This window comes from Orcinus orca, chromosome 16, assembly GCF_937001465.1.
Source record: "Orcinus orca chromosome 16, mOrcOrc1.1, whole genome shotgun sequence".
Lineage (NCBI taxonomy): Eukaryota > Metazoa > Chordata > Mammalia > Artiodactyla > Delphinidae > Orcinus > Orcinus orca.
Genome location: NC_064574.1, coordinates 6,758,732 through 6,779,706, shown reverse-complemented (window position 1 = coordinate 6,779,706; position 20,975 = coordinate 6,758,732). Strand labels below are relative to the sequence as shown.

The 20,975-nt window shown below is 47.3% G+C and overlaps 1 protein-coding gene across 2 annotated transcripts in view; it reads left to right on the top strand.

Annotated features, from left to right (window-relative positions):
- The window catches only part of TFAP2C (transcription factor AP-2 gamma), a 221,380-nt gene that overhangs the window by 185,468 nt on the left and 14,937 nt on the right, over positions 1 to 20,975 (top strand). The window contains exon 8 of one of the 2 annotated variants that reach the window (XM_049698954.1): positions 14,005 to 14,032. The exons of the other annotated variant lie outside the window; for it this stretch is intronic. Coding sequence (XP_049554911.1) covers positions 14,005 to 14,017 — 13 coding nt within the window. The 3' untranslated portion in view covers positions 14,018 to 14,032. Of the gene's footprint in view, positions 1 to 14,004; positions 14,033 to 20,975 lie in introns of those variants that run through there. 2 annotated transcript variants of the gene reach the window in all.

The window sequence follows — 20,975 nt, the reverse complement described above, 5'->3', positions numbered from 1 at the left end:
AATGCAGAGGGAGCCTGCCTCCCCTCCCACCCGCTTTCGGCTGCCCTTGATCTAAACATTGTGATGGGAACTGCTTACCACCAAGAGCAAAACCCCAAACAGGCTGCACCTTTGGCCAACGTGCATTGGATGAGTTTGATTTATTGCCTGCGTCTGAAGGGATCCTCAAACAATGCAGAGCTTCTGGTGGCCTGTCTGGAAACAGGCTCACATAATCACCAAGCCCAGCTCTGAATCAGCCTCCAGATCTGCAGGAGAATCTTCAAAGTCCGGTCGGCTGGGTTTCCAGCAAGACGCGACTGCGGCCTGGGAACCAGCGCGGAAATATTGACTGAATGCTATTTTCGAATGTGGCAATGGTTTTGAGGACGATTTCCTCATGAGGAGTCCCTTTTGCATTTTTATTTTTCATTGTGTTGTCATTCCCTCGGAGCTCGTGTGAATTCAGGCTTCCGACATGCTCAGTAGAGGCTGTGAGAACCCGGGGCTCGCGGGCTGATTTCCATCGGTCTGTTGGCGGCCACGTCCAGTGAATGGACGGTTTTGGGGGGAAAGGGGCAGGACGGGGCGGACAGCCAGCCGCCCAGAGGAGGACAGCGTGCCTTCACAGCTGGACTTCTCTGCTCAGCCCGCTTCCTCCCCTTCCTCACAGGATGTGACAATCACCCAATCGATCAAATGCCCGATGCTCACACAGCACTATGTGCTCTCTATAAAAGGATCAAATAGGCAAACCGTGGCACAGCTGGACGATGGAATATGACTCAGCAATAAAAAGAAATGAGCTCTCAAGCCACAAAAAACACAGTGAGGGGTCTTACGTGCATCTTGCACAGTGAAAGAAGTCAGTCTGAAAAGCTTACGTGCTCTGTGATGCCAACTGTTGAGATTTCGGAAAAGGCAAATCGATAGAGACAAGATGAAAATCAGCGGTTGCCGGGGGTTGGGGGCAGGGGGGCGAGGCGGAGGATGAATGGGGGAGCAGGGGGAATGTTAAGGGGGAAGAAACTATTCTCTATGACACTGTAACTGTGGGTACATGTCATTATACATTGTACATCATACATTACACACGATACAGTATACAACACCAAGAGTGAGGCCTCCTGGAAACTAGGATCGCGTTAATGACGTATCAGTATTGGTTCATCAGCTGTAACAAATGCACCACGCTATTGCAAGATGTTAATAATAGGGGAAACTAGAGCTGGGGGAAGTGAGGGTATATAGAACTTTTCTGTAGTTTTTGCTCAGTTTTACTGTAAACCTAAAACTGCTATTTTTGAAAATGAAGTCTATTAATTTATTAATTAATTTTTTTATGGCTGCGTTGGGTCTTCGTTGCTGCACGCGGACTTTCTCTAGTTGCAGCGAGCGGGGGCTACTCTTCGTTGCAGTGCGTGGGCTTCTCACTGCGGTGGCTTCTCGTTGCGGAGCACGGGCTGTAGGCGCACAGGCTTCAGTAGTTGTGACATGTGGGCTCAGTAGTTGTGGCTTGCGGGCTCAGTTGCTCCGTGGCATGTGGGATCTTCCCGGACCAGGGCTCAAACCTGTGTCCCCTGCATTGGCAGGTGGATTCTTAACCACTACACCACCAGGGAAGCCCCAAAGTCTATTAATATATGATTTAAAAAAATCATCCCCAAGTCTATCAATGGCATCCTTTGACATTTGAAATAAAATCCCAAATCTTTGCCTCGTCTGGCCAAAGGCTGACACGGTCTGTGCCTGTCCACCCATCTGACCCCCCTTCTCCCCCGATGGTCCGTCCTTGCTGGCTTTTCTTTAGTCACGCTGACCTCCATCAGTCCCTCCAGCAGCTCTCAGGACATTTGCACGTGCTGGGCCTTCTGTCTCCTCCTATGGCTGGTTTCTCCCTTTTCCCAGGTCAAAACTTTATGTCAAAAAACCTCCCTAGCCACACCAACTAAAGGAGGTTTCTCTTAGAAATTTCTACCACTGAGCCTTTCTTGCTTCACCACTAATAGCTTCTGAAAGCAGTTGCTTTTTTGCATATATGCTTATTTGTTTTATTTGGTTACGTATTGCTCTACTATTCTCCCTCCCTCAAATGTAAGGCAGGAGATACTAATGAGGGCAGGGAGATTGGTCTGTTTGGTGACTGATGTATCTTAGTGCCTCCAATTGTGTCTGGTGCACACTAGACGTTCAATAAATGACTGACTGTGCATTTACTGACACCTACTGTATTTCAGCGTAAGAAATAAGAGCCAGGGCTTCCCTGGTGGCGCAGTGGTTAAGAATCCGCCTGCCAATGCAGGGGACACGGGTTCGAGCCCTGGTCCAGGAAGATTACACATGCTGTGGAACAACTAAGCCCGTGCACCACAACTACTGAGCCTGCGCTCTAGAACCTGCAAGCCACAACTTCTGAGCCTGTGTGCCACAACTACTGAAGCCCATGTGCCCTAGAGCCCGTGCTCTGCAATGAAGAGCAGCCCCCCGCCCCGCTGCAATTAGAGAAAGCCCGCGCATAGCAACGAAGACCCAACGCAGCCAAAAAAAAAAAAAAAAAGTCCCAAACTCCCACAGTATCTACGGTCACACAGGCCAGTTCAGTGTGAGAGGGACGACACAAAAGTGAGAATGCCAGGAGGCAAGGATTGCTCTACGCCATTCTGGAGGCATTCACCCCACCAGATGCACTGAGTTCATTTTCTCGCCAGGTGGGCCAGAATTGATGGATAACTCTGGTCAGTGACAAAATCCTGGGTGGTGTCCCCAGTCAAGAAGATCATGGCTTGTCTTTCGGTTTTGATCATTTTTACCTTATTTTTAACACCTCACGCGTCTTTTTCCTTGCATGGTGGGAGGCCTTTGCTGTTCATACTTCACCCTCTGTTGGAGACGACCTGAGAGACCAACCCAAGCTGATTTAGTCCCCGAGACAACGAGCTAGGAATTTATAATTAGAGTGGGAAGTAAAGGAAATGAGTTTGTCTGGCAAAAGGCTATAAAATAATTCTACTGCCAGACACAGAATCTGCCATCGGAAAACAGATGGGAATATTATGGAAATATAACAAATGCCAAGAAGGATCAGGAAAGGCAACTTGTAGCTATTTAAATGACTTTCTAAAACATTTGTTTAATCAGGGCTGTACAGAATGCCAAAATGAGTGATGGGAGCGTGAGGCGTTCTGCCAGCCCCGTCTGCACGTGCAGACACAGCCAAAAGCAGAGGGTGACCACTGGAATCATGTTTGGGGATCAGGCAACAGCTTCCCAACTGATGGGCACGGAAGGCGATTCCCGGAGCTTGGAGTACTTGGAGTCCCCCAACCCAACGCTTCTTTGCTGTGTGAGGTTCTGCATGTGAACTTGGCCGGGTTTCAGCTGATGTTGTTGTTTCAACACCTTTGCAGAGGCCTTCGGAGGAGAAGTGGTCTGGAGTTTAGGACTGAAGATGAAGGAAGTAAATATAAATGAAAGAGATTTTACTCCCAGCAAACACGCCGTGGGTAATGAAGGCTGGGGTCAACATTGCAGCGTGGAAGGCAATGTCCCCAAGTGTATCGTATTTGTTATGCGCAATCATAGGAAGAAAGAAATGCTTAATTTGAGGAGCATGTCCCAAAACACTACAGTGTACAGTGAGAAGTGATAATGATGACAAAATAGGAGCTAAATTTGGAATATTTATCATATTTAACCTCCATTAAGAGGTAACTCTCCAAATCTCCATTAAGAGGTAACTCCCCAAACCTCCATTAAGAGGTAACTCCCCATTCGACTCTGAAGGAGAAGGTAAGCGATGGTCAGAGTTATAAAAGGGGACCTTGACTTAGGCCAGAAGGGGTGGGAGTGGGAAGGCCTCCTGAGGAACCGCTATTTAAGCAAAACACGAGGAGTGAGTAGCGCTTGTAGGGGAAGGGGACAAGTCTTATTTTCCCCACTACAGGGTGGAGGAAAAGGAACCCACCCCCAGCTCTGCCCTCGACGTGTGATTCCAGTCTTCCCCGGACACGGTTCTCCCCACATCAGGTCAGATTTACTTATTAACTATGCACATACGTCAGGAAACAAGTGCAAGTTAAAAGTGTTAACGTGTGGCATGCCCAGTGCCTGACACATAATCCTAACAACAGTGACAACAATACAGTAATAATAAACAGCTGCTATCAGAGCCCAGCTCTGCCAAGAACCAGATCTCAGCCTCACCTGGACCAACTCATTTCCTCCTCTCCACCACCCCATGCAGCAGGTGGTGGCACTTTCCCATTTTACAGATGAGAAAACTGAGGCCCAGAAAGGCTAAGTAACCGGCCCAAAGTTGCATCAGCAGTATGTGGCAGAGCCAGGGCAGCTAATTTGAGAAGGGGGTTTGACTGTGCAGATACACAGCCCCTGCCTTTACCCTGCCCCATTTCAGTCTTTCTCTCTACTGGGTCCTACAAGGGCCTTACCTATCTTGACTACCCAAATAAAACTCCTTTAAAGAGGTACCTGCAGTATGGAGGTTACTTAAAAAACTAAAAATGGAATTACCATATGACCCAGCAATCCCACTACTGGGCATATACCCAGAGAAAAACATAATTCAAAAAGACACATGCACCCCAATGTTCATTGCAGCACTATTTACAATAGCCAGGTCATGGAAGCACCCTAAATGCCCATCAGCAGATGAATGGATAAAGAAGATGTGGTACATATATACAGTGGAATATTACTCAGCCATAAAAAGGAACAAAATTGGGTCATTTACAGAAACGTGGATGGACCTAGAGACTGTCATACAGAGTGAAGTAAGTCAGAAAGAGAAAAACAAATATTGTATATTAACGCATCTATGTAGAATCTAGAAAAATGGTCCAGATGAACCGGTTTGCAAGGCAGAAATAGAGACACAGATGTAGAGAACAAATGTACAGACACCAAGGGGGGAAAGCAGGGGTGGGTGGTGGTGGGATGAATTGGGAGATTGGGATTGACATATATACACTAATACGTATAAAATAGATAACTACTAAGAACCTGCTGTATAAAAGATAATAATAATAAAATTCAAAAAAAAAAAAAAAGGCGCCTGCTGTAGCTCTGTGGGAGCACGTGTCATCTCTGGTGTGTAGTTCCGCGTTGTCTGTTTCCGAACCTATAGATCTCTGTGGGTATCTAGTGAATGCTTTTCTCAGGGGCCAGCAATAGTGCCCTTCAGATGTCCTTGGACACAGGTCTGACTGATCTATGTGCAAAGGTTATTCACAGCAGCCTGACTTTGGGTAGTGAGGGTATGGGAACAGCACAAATGTCCCTCAGTGTGCTTAAATTAGGTCATGCAGTTGATGGACATCTGCATGGTGTGATGCTAGACTGCTCTGAAAAGAGCGGGGATGTTCTGTATGTACCAATTCAGAAAGTCTCCTGAGACAGAGCAAGTACAAAAGCAAGAGGCAAAACAGTGTGCAGGACACCCAACCCTTTGTGCCCGGGGAATACGGAACATCATGTGCACGTTTGTAAGAAACGTAAGCAATCTCACGATGGTTGCCGAAGAACTCCAGTAACAGGGTTCGTTTGTCTCTAGGGAAGGGAGCAGAGAAATTGGGGGTTCAGGGGTGGGAGAGAGGCTTACATTTCCCTGCACAGCCTTTTGCAACGCATTTGAAATTTTATTGTGTGTATATACATGTACTATTAACAGATGTATGTGTCAAGAAAAGATAAAACAGAAACAACTCAGGGGCCTAGGAGAGATGCTCCTTTTAACACCTGGGGGGGAATATTCCTTCTGAGAGCATGTCGTGAGCGCAGGTGTGGGGTTTTCCCCACATTTCTGGAGGGGCACCTGCCTCCATTTACATCAAGCGTCTGGTTTCCCTCTGAAGCCCCTTCCGAGGGTGGGCTAGCCGACATTCAGATGGCACGCGTGTCCTCAGAGGCTGCCAGCCCCTCCAGAGCTGCTCCACGTAGCCCCTCAGCAACCCCAAGGTGCCTCTGGGGAGGGTCAGCGTTCACTGTAATGCGTTCACAGTGGTTCCCGCCACACCGGTGTCCACAGTCATTAGAAAAACACCCCCGCCGGCTGCCACCCTCACAGCTGAGCACGGTCCATGCAGAGGGTGAGCAGGCGCCCGGGTGCTCGGCATGACACCCCGATTTGGGACAGTCTCTAACATTCCCCGCGGCCTGCCTCAGGCTGGATACTCGTGTCCTTTGCAGCCGACCCTCCCCCTTGCCGGCATTGCTGTTTTCCCAGGAGACGTTTGGATAGATGTTTGGATGTTTGGATAGATGTGCAAAAGCATCACTTTCAGGAAAGACAAGGCACCGACCTATGGGACCCTGTTGTCATGGGCACGGAGAGCCGGACAGAGAACTGTTGCCCTCCAGGAACTGCCTCACCGCTGAGACACCAGACCACAGGCCCCTCCATGCCTCACTGATTCCGTCTTATTTGACCTGATTCTCCCTGATTTATTATCTTTCAAGACTCAGCCGTAATCTCAGAGGTCGTGCAATGGGCTGAGAGCTTTACATACATTCTTTTTTTTTTTAATCATCTTTATTGGAGTATAATTGCTTTACAATGGTGTGTTGGTTTCTGCTTTATAACAAAGTGAATCAGCTATACATATGCATATGTTCCCATATCTCTTCCCTCTTGCGTCTCCCTCCCACCCTCCCTATCCCACCCCTCTAGGTGGTCACAAGGCACCGAGCTGCTCTCCCTGTGCTATGCGGCTGCTTCCCACTAGCTATCTATTTTACGTTTGGTAGTGTATATATGTCCATGCTACTCTCTCACTTCGTCCCAGCTTCCCCTTCCCCTTCCCCGTGTCCTCAAGTCCATTCTCTACGTCTGCGTCTTTATTCCTGTCCTGCCCCTAGGTTCTTCAGAACCTTTTTTTTTTAATTCCATATATATGTGTTAGCATACAGTATTTATTTTTCTCTTTCTGACTTACTTCACTCTGTATGAGTCTCTAGGTCCATCCACCTCACTACAAATAACTCTATTTTGTTTCTTATTATGGCTGAGTAATATTCCGTTGTATATATGTGCCACATCTTCTTTATCCATTCATCTGTTGATGGACACTTAGGTTGCTTCCATGTCCTGGCTATTGTAAATAGAGCTGCAATGAACATTTTGGTACATGTCTCTTTTTGAATTATGGTTTTCTCAGGGTATATGCCCAGTAGTGGGATTCCTGGGTCGTATGGTAGTTCTATTTGTAGTTTTTTAAGGAACCTCCATACTGTTCTCCATAGTGGCTGTATCAATTTACATTCCCACCAACAGTGCAAGAGGGTTCGCTTTTCTCCACACCCTCTCCAGCATTTATTGTTTCTAGATTTTTTGATGATGGCCATTCTGACTGGTGTGAGATGATATCTCATTGTAGTTTTGATTTGCATTTCTCTAATGATTAGTGATGTTGAGCATTCTTTCATGTGTTTGTTGGCAATCTGTATATCTTCTTTGGAGAAATGTCTATTTAGGTCTTCTACCCATTTTTGGATTGGGTTGTTTGGGTTTTTTTTGATATTGAGCTGCATGAGCTGCTTGTAAATTTTGGAGATTAATCCTTTGTTGCTTCATTTGCAAATTTTTCTGCCATTCTGAGGGTTGTCTTTTCGTCTTGTTTATGGTTTCCTTTGCTGTGCAAAAGCTTTGAAGTTTCATTAGGTCCCATTTGTTTATTTTTGTTTTTATTTCCATTTCTCTAGGAGGTGGGTCAAAAAGGATCTTGCTGTGATTTATGTCATAGAGTGTTCTGCCTATGTTTTCCTCTAAGAGTTTGATAGTGTCTGGCCTTACATTTAGGTCTTTAATCCATTCTGAGTTTATTTTTGTGTATGGTGTTAGGGAATGTTCTAATTTCATTCTTTTAAATATAGCCATTCAGTTTTCCCAGCACCACTTATTGAAGAACCTGTCTTTTCTCCATTGTATATTCTTGCCTCCTTTACCAAAAATAAGGTGACCATATGTGCATGGGTTTATTTCTGGGCTTTCTATCCTGTTCCATTGATCTGTATTTCTGTTTTTGTGCCAGTACCATACTGTCTTGATTACTGTAGCTTTGTAGTAGAGTCGGAAGTCCGGGAGCCTGATTCCTCCAGCTCCATTATTCTTTCTCAAGATTGCTTTGGCTATTCGGGGTCCTTTGTGTTTCCATGCAACTTGTGAAATTTTTTGTTCTAGTTCTGTGAAAAATGCCATTGGTAGTTAGATAGGGATTGCATTGAATCTGTAGATTGCTTTGGGTAGTATAGTCATTTTCATAATGTTGATTCTTCCAATCCAAGAACATGGTATATCTCTCCATCTGTTTGTATCATCTTTAATTTCTTTCATCAGTGTCTTATAGTTTTTCATCATTAGTGTATAAGAATGCAAGAGATTTCTGTGCATTAATTTTGTATCCTGCTACTTTACCAAATTCACTGATTAGCTCTAGTAGTTGTCTGGTAGCATCTTTAGGATTCTCTATGTATAGTAACGTGTAATCTGCAGACAGTGACAGCTTTACCTCTTCTTTTCCGATTTGGATTCCTTTTATTTCTTTTTCTTCTCTAATTGCTGTGGCTAAAACTTCCAAAACTATGTTGAATAATAGTGGTGAGAGTGGACAACCTTGTCTTGTTCCTGATCTTAGAGGAAACGGTTTCAGGTTTTCACCATTGAGAACGATGTTGGCTGCAGGTTTGTCATATATGGCCTTTATTATGTTGAGGTAAGTTCCCTCTGTGCCTACTTTCTGGAGAGTTTTTATCATAAATGGGTGTTGAATTTTGTCGAAAGCTTTTTCTGCATCTATTGAGATCATCATATGGTTTTTATCCTTCAATTTGTTAATATGGTGTATCACATTGATTGATTTGCGTATACTGAAGAATCCTTGCATTCCTGGGATAAACCCCACTTGATCATGGTGTATGATCCTTTTAATGTGCTGTTGGATCCTGTTTGCCAGTATTTTGTTGAGGATTTTTGCATCTATGTTCATCAGTGATATTGGCCTGTAGTTGTCCTTCTTTGTGACATCTGTGTCTGGTTTTGGTATCAGGGTGATGGTGGCCTCGTAAAATGAGTTTGGGAGTGTTTCTCCTTCTGCTATGTTTTGGAAGAGTTTGAGAACGATAGGTGTTAGCTCTTCTCTAAATGTTTGATAGAATTTGCCTGTGAAGCCATCTGATCCTGGGCTTTTGTTTGTTGGAAGATTTTTAATCACAGTCTCAATTTCAGTTCTTGTGATTGGTCTGTTCATATTTTCTATTTCTTCCTGGTTCAGTCTCAGAAGGTTGTGCTTTTCTAAGAATTTGTCCATTTCTTCCAGATTGTCCATTTTATTGGCATATAGTTGCTTGTAGTAATCTCTCATGCTCCTTTGTATTTCTGCAGTGTCAGTTGTTACTTCTCCTTTTTCATTTCTAATTCTGTTGATTTGAGTCTTCTCCCTTTTTTTCCTGATGAGTCTGGCTAATGGTTTATCAATTTTGCTTATCTTCTCAAGGAACCAGCTTTTAGTTTTATTGATCTTTTCTATTGTTTCCTTCATTTCTTTTTCATTTATTTCTGATCTGATCTTTTTTTTTAAGTTTTTAAAAATTTATTTATTTTATTTATTTATTTTTGGCTGCATTGGGTCTTCATTGCTGTGCGTGGGCTTTCTCTAGTTGCAGCGAGTGGGGGCTACTCTTCATTGCGGTGCACGGGCTTTTCCTTGCAGTGGCTTCTCTTGTTGCAGAGCACGGGCTGTAGGTGCACGGGCCTCAGTAGTTGTGGCTCACGGGCTCTAGAGCGCAGGCTTAGTAGTTGTGGCGCATGGGCTTAGTTGCTCCAAGGTATTTGGGATCTTTCTGGGCCGGGGCTTGAACCCGTGTCCCCTTCACTGGCAGGCAGATTCTTAACCACTGTACCACCAGGGAAGCCCTGATCTGATCTTTATGTTTTCTTTCCTTCTGCTAACTTTGGGGGTTTTTTGTTCTTCTTTCTCTTGCTTTAGGTGTAAGGTTAGGTTGTTTATTTGAGATGTTTCTTGTTTCTTGAGGTAGGATTGTATTGCTCTAAACTTCCCTCTTAGAACTGCTTTTGCTGCATCCCACAGGTTTTGAGATGTCATGTTTTCATTGTCATTTGTTTCTATGTATTTTTTGATTTCCTCTTTGGTTTCTTCAGTGATCTCTTTGTTATTTAGTAGTGTATTGTTTAGCCTCCATGTGGTTTTTTTTTTACAGATTTTTTTCCTGTAATTGATATCTAGTCTCATAGTGTTGTGGTCAGAAAAGATACTTGATATAATTTCAATTTTCTTAAATTTACCAAGGCTTGATTTGTGACCCAAGATATGATCTATCCTGGAGAATGTTCCATGAGCACTTGAGAAGAAAGTGTATTCTGTTGTTTTGGGATGGAACGTCCTATAAATATCAATTAAGTCCATCTTGTTTAATGTATCATTTAAAGCTTGTGTTTCCTTATTTATTTTCATTTTGGATGATCTGTCCATTGGTGAAAGTGGGTGTTAAAGTCCCCTCCTATAATTATGTTACTGTCGATTTCCCCTTTTATCGCTGTTAGCATTTGCCTTATGTATTGAGGTGCTCCTATGTTGGGTGCATAAATATTTACAATTGTTATATCTTCTTCTTAGATTGATCCCTTGATCATTATGTAGTGTCCTCCTTTGTCTCTTGTAATAGTCTTTATTTTAAAGTCTATTTTGTCTGATATGAGAATTGCTACTCCAACTTTCTTTTGATTTCCATTTGCATGGAATATCTTTTTCCATCCCCTCACTTTCAGTCTGTATGTGTCCCTAGGTCTGAAGTGGGTCTCTTGTAGACAGCATATATACGGGTCTTGTTTTTGTATCCATTCAGCCAGTCCATGTCTTTTGGTTGGAGCATTTAATCCATTTACATTTAAGGTAGTTATCAATAGTTATGTTCCTATTACCATTTTCTTAATTGTTTTGGGTTTGTTATTGTAGGTCTTTTCCTTCTCTTGTGTTTCCTGCCTAGACAAGTTCCTTTAGCATTTGTTGTAAAGCTGGTTTGGTGGTGCTGAATTCCCTTAGCTTTTGCTTGTCTGTAAAGGTTTTAATTTCTCCGTTGAATCTGAATGAGATGCTTGCTGGGTAGAGTAATCTTGGTTGTAGGTTTTTCCTTTTCATCACTTTAAATATGTCCTGCCACTCCCTTCTGGCTTGCAGAGTTTCTGCTGAAAGATCAGTTGTTAACCTTAGGGGGATTCCCTTGTATGTTATTTGTTGTTTTTCCCTTGCTGCTTTTAATATTTTTTCTTTGTATTTAATTTTTGACAGTTTGATTAATATGTGTCTTGGCATGTTTCTCCTTGGCTTTATTCTGTATGGGACTCTGTGCTTCCTGGACTTGATTGACTATTTCCTTTCCCACATTAGGGAAGTTTCCAACTATAATCTCTTCAAATATTTTCTCAGTCCCTTTCTTTCTCTCTTCTTCTTCTGGGACCCCTATAATTCGAATGTTGGTGCGTTTAATGTTGTCCCAGAGGTCTCTGAGACTGTCCTCAATTCTCTTCATTCTTTTTTCTTTATTCTGCTCTGCGGTAGTTATTTCTACTATTTTATCTTCCAGGTCACTTATCCATTCTTCTGCCTCAGTTATTCTCCTATTGATTCCTTCTAGAGAATTTTTAATTTAATTTATTGTGTTGTTCATCATTGTTCGTTTCATCTTTAGTTCTTCTAGGTCCTTGTTAAGTGTTTCTTGCATTTTGTCTATTCTATTTCCAAGATTTTGGATCATCTTTACTATCATTATTCTGAATTCCTTTTCAGGTAGACCACCTGTTTCCTCTTCATTTGCTAGGTCTGGTGGGTTTTTACCTTGCTCCTTCAGCTGCTGTGTGTTTCTCTGTCTTCTCATTTTGCTTAACTTACTGTGTTTGGGGTCTCCTTTTCACAGGCTGCAGGTTTGTAGTTCCCGTTGTTTTTGGTGTCTGCCCCCAGTGGCTAAGGTTGGTTAAATGGGTTGTGTAGGCTTCCTGGTGGAGGGAACTGGTGCCTGTGTTCTGGTGGATGAGGCTGGATCTTGTCTTTCTGGTGGGCAGGACCGCATCCAGTGGTGTGTTTTGGGGTGTCTGTGACCTCATTATGATTTTAGGCAGCCTCTCTGCTAATGGGTGGGGTTGTGTTTCTCTCTTGCTAGTTGTTTGGCATAGGGTGTCCAGCACTGTAGCTTGCTGGTTGTTGAGTGAAGCTGGGTCTTACCGTTGAGATGGAGATCTCTGGGAGCGCTTTTGCCATTTGATATTACGTTGAGCTTCGAGGTCTCTCGTGGACCAATGTCCTGAACTCGGCTCTCTCACCTCAGAGGCTCAGGCCTGACACCCGGCCGGAGCACCAAGACCCTGTCAGCCACCCTGTGTTGTCCTGCAAACTCCGGAACCCACACTCCAGAGGCCCTCCTTTCGATGTGCTGCCACTCCCCTTCTCTTTACGTACATTCTGTCTATGAAATAATCATAAGAAGTAGGTTGCTTGAAACCAGTGTTTGCCACATGGAAACCAACATGCAAAGAAAGCAGAGAGCTTGACCAAAGCCACACAGATGAGAGCTGAATCAGGAATGGAGTCAGGGTTTAAACATTGGGCTCTGAGGCCACCACCCCACTCCTGTGTTCCCAGGAGACGTCGTGAATCGGTCTAAGAACTTTTTCCTCTCAGCCCAGATGCAGCCTCAAATGTCAGTGGAAGGTTCTAGGCAGACACCGCCAATCAAAAAAACCATAAGGTCCTGAGGGCAGGGACTGGTCTAGCTTAGGGCAACACTGGGTCCCTAGCACCTATCCCAGTGTGTGGTACTTAGTAGAAGCTCAATAAATATTTATGGAAGGAATGGAGAGAGGGAAAGAGGAAAGGAAGGTCCCAGGCAGAGAAGGTTAGCTGCCTACCAAAGTTAACTTTCTTCCTCCACGGTGTAGGTTATTACTGTGATGCACTACACAGCCTGCTTCACAACTGGTTGCACTCAGGTGACAAACTCTCCCCAGTGAAGTGGGAGTGGAAGGGAGAAGGGCCACACTGGGGCGAGGCTTCTGGGAAGCGGTGTGGCTCCTCCCAGCCTCTCTCCTGTTGGACCGGAGCATCATCCTAGTGGATTTCATGGCCACAAGGCAGAGCCTGGGGCCCGGAGTCACTGCATCCTGTAGAGCCAGCTACAGGAAGGTGGCCGGTGGTCTGCCCTGAGCAGGCAGGAGCACGGCCGGCTGTGCAGCCTCCTGGATTTGCTTTCAGGGGGACTCAGGCCACTGCTGAACCCAAGTTCCTTCTGGAAACTTTAGCTCCATTCAACATGTAATGTGTTCCTGTTTAATCATGTGCACTACAGTTCCCATTTGGGAATTAACTGTTTGTTAAGGGATGCGAGTCCCTCTTTAAACGCAGAGAAATACGAGGAGCTATTTTAGGTCAGGTTCCGTAAACATGGAGCCAGTGGTTTACGGAGGGGGCGGTGCTCTCAGAAGAAAAGCCTGTAAGAGAAAGAGGCAGAGGCAGGACAGGAACAGGGACGGACCAAGCAAAGCTGTGGTTCAGCCTCAGCCTGACCCACGGGGAGCTCTGGAGTATGAGAGGCATCAGAGTCTTCCGAGCTTGAGGCAAGGGAGCCCGGCTCTTGTAGCCACACCAGGCACTCACTGGTCCTTGGTGGTGGCGAGGGGTGGGGAATGCCTCCTCCCAGGCATCTCCACGCGAGGCAGCATCCGTCACCCAGGACAGTTCTCTCGAGAGGGATGCATGTGGAGCCATCAGCCACAGCGCTCACAGCTGGGGTTCCGGGCAGGGAACTAAGAATCTGTGCTACAGGGGCAGCTGGGGTTCCGGGCAGGGAACTAAGAATCTGTGCTACAGGGGCAGCTGGGGGCAGCTGGGGGGAAGGGGACAAAGAAAATGCGGCACGAGGTGGTGCGCAGTGACGCTCTCTCGTGTGACCCTCACAACAGCCCCGAGAGGTAGGTTCTCTCATTGCTACTGTTCCATTTTACAGATGTGGGTATTGAGGCTTAGAAAGGTTAAGGACCCAGATGTTGGATGCGGCAGAGCAGGAGTTTGAACACAAGCAGATCTGACTCTGGAGCTCCACACATCACTGCTGCACAATCCTGCTTCCCTCAATGCAGAAGGGGTCCAAGGGAGAGGACACGGCAGCATCTCTCAGCACCTTGACGTTTCCACGTGGGAGTTTGCCTGGCCTTTGTCTCCAGGGGCGGCACCCTCCAGGAAAACAGCTGGCGGGGCAGCTGGTCTGGCCGGGGACCCCACCCCGGGGTTGCAGACAGGACGAGGCAAGCGGTTCTTCAGCTTTGGCATCCTCCGAGCGGCCGCCCTGCAGGGTGTGCAGTCAGCTCCCTGACTCAGAGGCTGCCGGCCTCCTGGTTTGCTGATTTTGCAAAATAAGCAGGTCCTGGGTTGCTGCCCGCGTGCCTTTGGGGTGCCTGGCTTTCCTGGGAGTGGTGGGAGAAAGGGTGTTTAAGTCAGTGTGAGAAACACACTGACCAAACTGGTCCCCCCCCACCCCCAGACTGCAAGATACAGTGCAGAGGGAGGATACCTAGGGATGCGCAGCCTGCAGACTCAAGCTCTGCTACCTGGGCTCGGATCCCAGCCCATCACTACGGGCGAGGTGGCCCAGGGCAAATCACTCACCCTCTCTACGCCTGTAGATAAAAACAGGCTCATCCTCGTAGAAATTTTGTGAGAATTAATTGAGCTAATGCGTGGGAAGTGCCTAGTACATGCCAAGAACTCAGTTAATTTTTACAATCGTGGGACTGGGTTTTTTTGTTGTTGTTTTTTGTTTTTGCGGTACGCGGGCCTCTCACTGTTGTGGCCTCTCCCGTTGCGGAGCACAGGCTCCGGACGTGCAGGCTCAGTGGCCATGGCTCACAGGCCCAGCCACTCCACGGCATGTGAGATCTTCCCGGACTGGGGCACGAACCCGTGTCCCCTGCATCGGCAGGCGTACTCTCAACCACTGCGCCACCAGGGAAGCCCGGGACTGGGTTTTTGATCCCAGCTCTCCATCCCTCGTAGGGCAAACACCAGTTTCTACCCTGAACTATAAAAATGGGAAATTTACCCTGTGCCGTTCCAAGCTTCAATTACCCTCCAGTATCGCCTGCTTTTGTTCACCGTCCAGTGCCTTCAGGTGACTGTTGCTTGTGTTTGTCCAGCATCTACAGTTATTACCAGAAGCCAGAAGTCCACACCATCTGTTTTCACACTCTACCACCCCTGCGTGACGCTCAGAGAGGGAAAGCAGGTTGCCCACCGCTTCTCAGCTACAATGTGCTGGAGGTTGCAAGTGGGCCTGGAACCCAGCTCCAGCCCCCTGCTTCTTCTCTCTCCCCTCACACTTATTTGTGGGTCATAGGAATATTTACCAAGCGCCGACATTGCACCAGGCACTGTGTTGGTCCTGGTGACACGGCCGTGAACGGCTTCGACAAGGTCCCTGTGCTCAAAGGCTCACATTCTAGTAGCAAAGTCTGATAGTGGGCAAGCAAACAACCCCCGAAATGTTGCAGTTGTGGGTGATGACAGGTGCGCCAAAGGAAATGAGACAGGACGACGGGAAACACAGTGATAAGGTGGAAACCGCTCTGGTTTGGTGGTCCAGGCGGGTGACATTGCACAAGAAGCAAGAGTGAGGTGAGGGCGGGAGGCGGTGGGTTTCTGGGGAAAAGGCTTTTCCGAGCAGAACAAGAGCAGAGCTGGAGGAGGGAGCAAGCCTGGCTCGTGTTCATGGAACACAGGGAGGCCAGTATGGCTGCAGCTGAGTGAGCTGGAGGAGAGCAAGGACACGAGAGCAGGGAGGGGCAGGGCCGCATCACCCCGTGCCGGCGCCTCCTCAGAGCTCATCCCAGCCCTGGGCCCCACTCCCTCCACAGCTGTGCCCCAACCCCAAGGACCACTTTTGTAGCATCCAGATGCACAGTTAGAAGCTCAGGGAATCTGATGGGTGCAGTCTCTGTGCTCCTCCCTCACTCCATCATCATTGTTATTGTTATTATTAGATTGTCATCAGCCCTATTTAACAAGTGAGGAAAGTGACTCAGAGACGCTTAGTGACTTGTCCAGGGTCACACAGCTAGAAAATGGAAGAACTGGGATTTGACCCCAGGCTAATTTTACCACTGCCCTTCATTGGCTCAGAACACAGGGCCCTGTGAATCCTAAACACTCCTAAGTCCAAGCTAACACACACTCAGCTTTATGTTTTTGCTATGCCTTCAAGCAGCCACAGCACACATGCTGGCCCTAGGCTCAAACTAGGGCCCGAGAACCCAGTCCTGCTGGCCCTCTTCCTGTCTGGGGAAATACATTTTTACAGAACAAAGCCACACGCCTTTGTTTACAGATTGCCTGTGGCTGCTTTCCTGCTCCAGTGCAGAACTGAGTAGCTGCCACTGAGACCGTATGGCCTCAAAGCCTAAAGTATTGACTATCTGGCCCTTCACAGGAAAGGATTGCAGACCCTGAGGCACCTGCTCTCAGCTTCTGTCTGCAGGGGCGTGACTCTGGAAAGACACCTTGATTGCGCAGCGCCCAGCCCAGGGGCCAGCACAAAGTGGGCCTTTAAAGCAGGTGGTTAATTCTTCCCTGGCCTGGAACAAATGCCCCTTCCCTGAGGGGAGACACCACAACCCCAGGAGGCCTGGGCACTGCCCCCTCTCTCTCTCAGAGGGGATGTGCTGGCAGAAGCCTCTTCTGCATATGCTGCCAGCAGTTGCCAGACTTACAAATAAAAGTACAAGACAGGACTTCCCTGGTGGCGCAGTGGTTAAGAATCCGCCTGCCAATGCAGGGGACATGGGTTCGAGCCCTGGTCTGGGAAGATCCCACATGCCGCGGAGCAACGAAGCCCGTGTGCCACAGCTACTGAGCCTGCGCTCTAGAGCCCGCGAGCCACAACTACTGAGCCCGTGTGCTGCAACTACTGAAGCCCGTGCGCCTAGAGCCCGTACTCCACAACAAGAGAAGCCACTGCAATGAGAAGCCCACGCACCGCAACAAAGAGTAGCCCCCACTCGCCACAACTAGAGAAAGCCTGCACGCTGCAACGAAGACCCAACGCAGCCAAAAAAAAAAAAAGTACAAGACAGCCAGTTAAATTCAAATTTCAGATAAACAACAAATAAGTTTTTAGCATAAGTATGTCCCAACTATTACATGGGACATACTTATACTAAAAAGTGACTCTAATATTATTATGCTAAACTTCTGAAGTTATTATACTAAATTCCAAATTTATTATGCCAAAATCTTTAGGATAAGTTATGTCCCCAATATTTCATGGGACACACTTATGCTAAAAATTATTCTACTAAATTTCTAAAATTATTGTAGTAAATTCTAAGTTATTATACTAAAATCTTTAGTATCAGTAAATCCCCCAAATTACTTCTGGAACATACTTTACTAAAAAACATTTTCTACTAAAATTATGAAATTATTGTACTTAATTCCAAATTTATTATGCCTAAAATAGTGTAAGTATATCCCAAATATTTCATGGGACATACTTATGCTTAAAAAAATTTATCCATTGTTTATCTGAAATTCCAATTTAACCAGCTTCTTGTGTTTCATCTGGATATAGTACAAGGGAGCTAATTTGGAGGCAGCGAGAGGAAGCTCAGACCTGTAGGGACCTCATCACTGCCAGACTTTTCCAAGGTGGATTGGTTTCCATGGTAGAGCCCGGAATTGTAGCCACAGCAAGTTTCAAAGGCCCTTTCCCAAGTGGTTTTAAAGTAGGATATCCTCTCAGTGCCCAAACAAAGGTGAGCTATTTTCCAAGGGAGCATCCCAAAATCTACTTCTGGAATGCAAAGTCTGTAGCTTTAAGGCAGCAGAAACTTTTTAAAAAAATCATCCTTGTTTTGTTTCGTTTGATATTTCACAAGCTGAGATCTGTTTTTCCTCTCCAAGCCCCTCTGCCCTTGTGTTCCTCTCTCTGGCTCACTCTCTCTGGTCCTCCCTGTCTCACTCTGTTATATTTCTTGCTCGGGGGAACGGAGCAGGAGACAAAATGCCTTTTGACAGGTGACAAGATGGAACGAACATCGTGGAGGGCTTGGGCCCTAATCCGGGTGGCAGAAGGGAGAAGCGATGAGGCTTAGAAATGAACCGAAATTGAGATGGAGGCACGGCTGCTGCAAAGGGGACCTGCAACCAGGGGTTTCTGCCCTCCTTCAATTTTTAAAATAATTATTAGGGGCATTATTTTCCAAAACGGGGCAACACAGCTGAATCAGCTTCCAAACTGGGCTGAGCAGGCAGGGTCCAGCTAGGAACCCGGATTTGTCAGCTGCAATTAGTCATAATGGTAACAGCGGCCTCTCAGGGTGAGGACCAGAGGAAGCATTTGGCCTCAGTTCTTTTTTTTAAAAAAATTATTTATTTTATTTATTTTTGGCTGCGTTGGGTCTTCATTGCCGTGCACGGGCTTTCTCTAGTTGCGGCGAGTGGGGGCTACTCTTCGTTGCGGTGCGCAGGCTTCTCATCGTGGTGGCTTCTCTTGTTGTGGAGCACGGGCTCTAGGCACGTGGGCTCAGCAGTTGTGGTTCGCGGGCTTAGTTGCTCCACAGCATCTGGGATCTTCCAGGACCAGGGCTCGAACCTGTGTCCCCTGCATTGGCAGCGGATTCTTAACAACTGTGCCACCAGGGAAGTCCCTTGGCCTCAGTTCTTACTGCGCAGAATCGGAGGCTCAGAGAGGCCAAGTGACTTGCACAAGGTCACACAGCTGATATGAGGCAGAGCTAGGAGTGGGAACTGGGAGGGGCAAACCTCCAACCCCTGCCCTTGTCCACTATTCTGTCCTACAAAAATCTTGCCTATTTTAACCTTTTATGATCTCCACCTTCTCAGAAATCCTCCAGCTTTTCTAGTTGCCTCTCAGGACTTAGCATCCAGTGTTGCGTGTCTGCAGTGACTCTGGATCTGGCTTTGGGTGGGGCTCACCTAAGGGCTGGGGGCATGAACAGAAGTTGCTCGTATAAAGGGGTGAGCCAGTGCCAATCACACGTGAAGCGCTCAGCCCCTGCACTGTGCCGTCTGTAAGGCTCATCTTCCTCGCCATCATTGAAAGCACTCAGTGCCAGGAATGGAAGATACCTGTTAGGTGCTCAGTATGCGGTAGCTTAAAAATCTCCCCTGGCCTCCCGCTTTGTATCTGCACAGCCGGGCTGGTCTAGGAGACCCATCCATGGACCTCCTGGACATCAGACCCGCCCCCCCTACCTGGGACCCGTCCGAATGCTTATGCCTGTGGTACCTCTTAAAGAATACATACTGAGCAAGCATCTCAGGCCCTCCTGGGGGTTTGGGGAGGGTAAAAGGGGCCCCAAGCAGAAGACTCTGGGCCTGCTGCAGGAGTGGGGGGACCACTAAGGGTGGAGCAGACTCAGAGCCATGTGGCCCAGAACCCCAACTCGAGAGACAGTGGGGGGTCTCCTCCCACCTTCCCAGCTCCCGGGCCTTCCCAGGAATTGGAGAGCCCTTACTTTGCCATTCAGAAGAAGGGATCCTGTGCTGACTTTTGAGAAGTAGGTGCGAAGAAAAGGGGACTATGGTCTGAGTGTCCCCCAGCACCTTTGAAATTGGCTTTGAGCCTTGCTTTTCTCCTCCACTTCTCTTCCAAACCGGCTCTCCACTTTAGTCCAGAGAAAAGGGGTGAAAAGCAGCCAGTTGGGGCCAGAAGGGCACTTTTGTACTGAAACCTCCCGTCTGGGAGAACCCGGATGCCGTTCTGAAATGCAGACTCCAGGGCCCCACCCCAGCCCTTCCCGGGGGGGACTCTAGGAGCTGGTCTGGGACTCTGCATCGTAAGAACCTGCCTTTCTCCATGGTAACACTCAGTTAGAGGTGCAAGGCAAGGGCCAGTAACTTTCAAGATATGATCCTCTCCCAACTTAAACACGGTTGAAAATCCCTTCCTGGCTTCTCAGTGCTCCTAGAAGGAAGGCCAGCACCTTAGCCTAGCCTGCAGGACAACAACCTCCCGGTGCTTCATCCTGTCACCACTCGCCTGCCACACTGCCCCCTCCTGGGCTGCATCCCCCACTCCTGACACTGGACCTTTTCTCTGCCCATCTGCACTCTCTATACGCTGACCCCAGGGAAACTTTCCGGGACCCCTGGTCTAGCTCAGCTTTGAAAGTTCCCCTTCTGGGCCCACGTGCCTCTCCTTCAGCCACTTCTCTCAGTTTGAGGCCGCTGAGGGGAGGCCCTGAAGCTGCCCCATCCAACTCGGCACCCCCGGCCCCAGGCCTGTGGACAAAGCAGGGTCTGGAGTCCAAGGAGCATTTCCACCCCAGCCCCGGCCAACCATAGCACAGCAAATCCTGAAACCCACCTGGGCCTCCATCTCCATGACTATAAAACAGAGCTAAACCTGCACCTCTCCCAAAGCACTGTTCTGAGGATGACGTGAATGCGTGTGTGTCACACCCTTACCATGGTGTCCAGTATTCATTCAACAAATACTTAGTGAGCGCCTGCTGTTCACCGAGCACTGCATCTGCAGAGCTACATCCAAGAACGAGACCGACAAAGCCACTTCCTGGCTGGAGGACAGATAGTCCACAGATGGATCTAGAAGAGAATGTTTGGCAGTGGGAAGTGTGGTGTGTTTAGTGGTTCATGATGCAGACACTGCAGTCAAATGCCGGGGGGATGGAGGACCCTCCTCAGGATATCTGACCTTGACAAGCCTTGGTTTTCTCACCTGTGAAGTTGGTGTGATAAGAGAGCCTGCTTCATGGCATCATGGTGAATGTTAGATGAGTTAGTAGGTGTGTATCCCTTGCCTTGTGGTACGTAAGGGTGAACTATTATTATTAGGACAGACAAAGCAGGGAAACACAACTGGGCAGAATGAGAGGGCGCTGTGGGTGCTATTTTAGGTAGAGAGGACGGGGAAAGCTTCTTGGGGGAGGTGATAAGACGGAA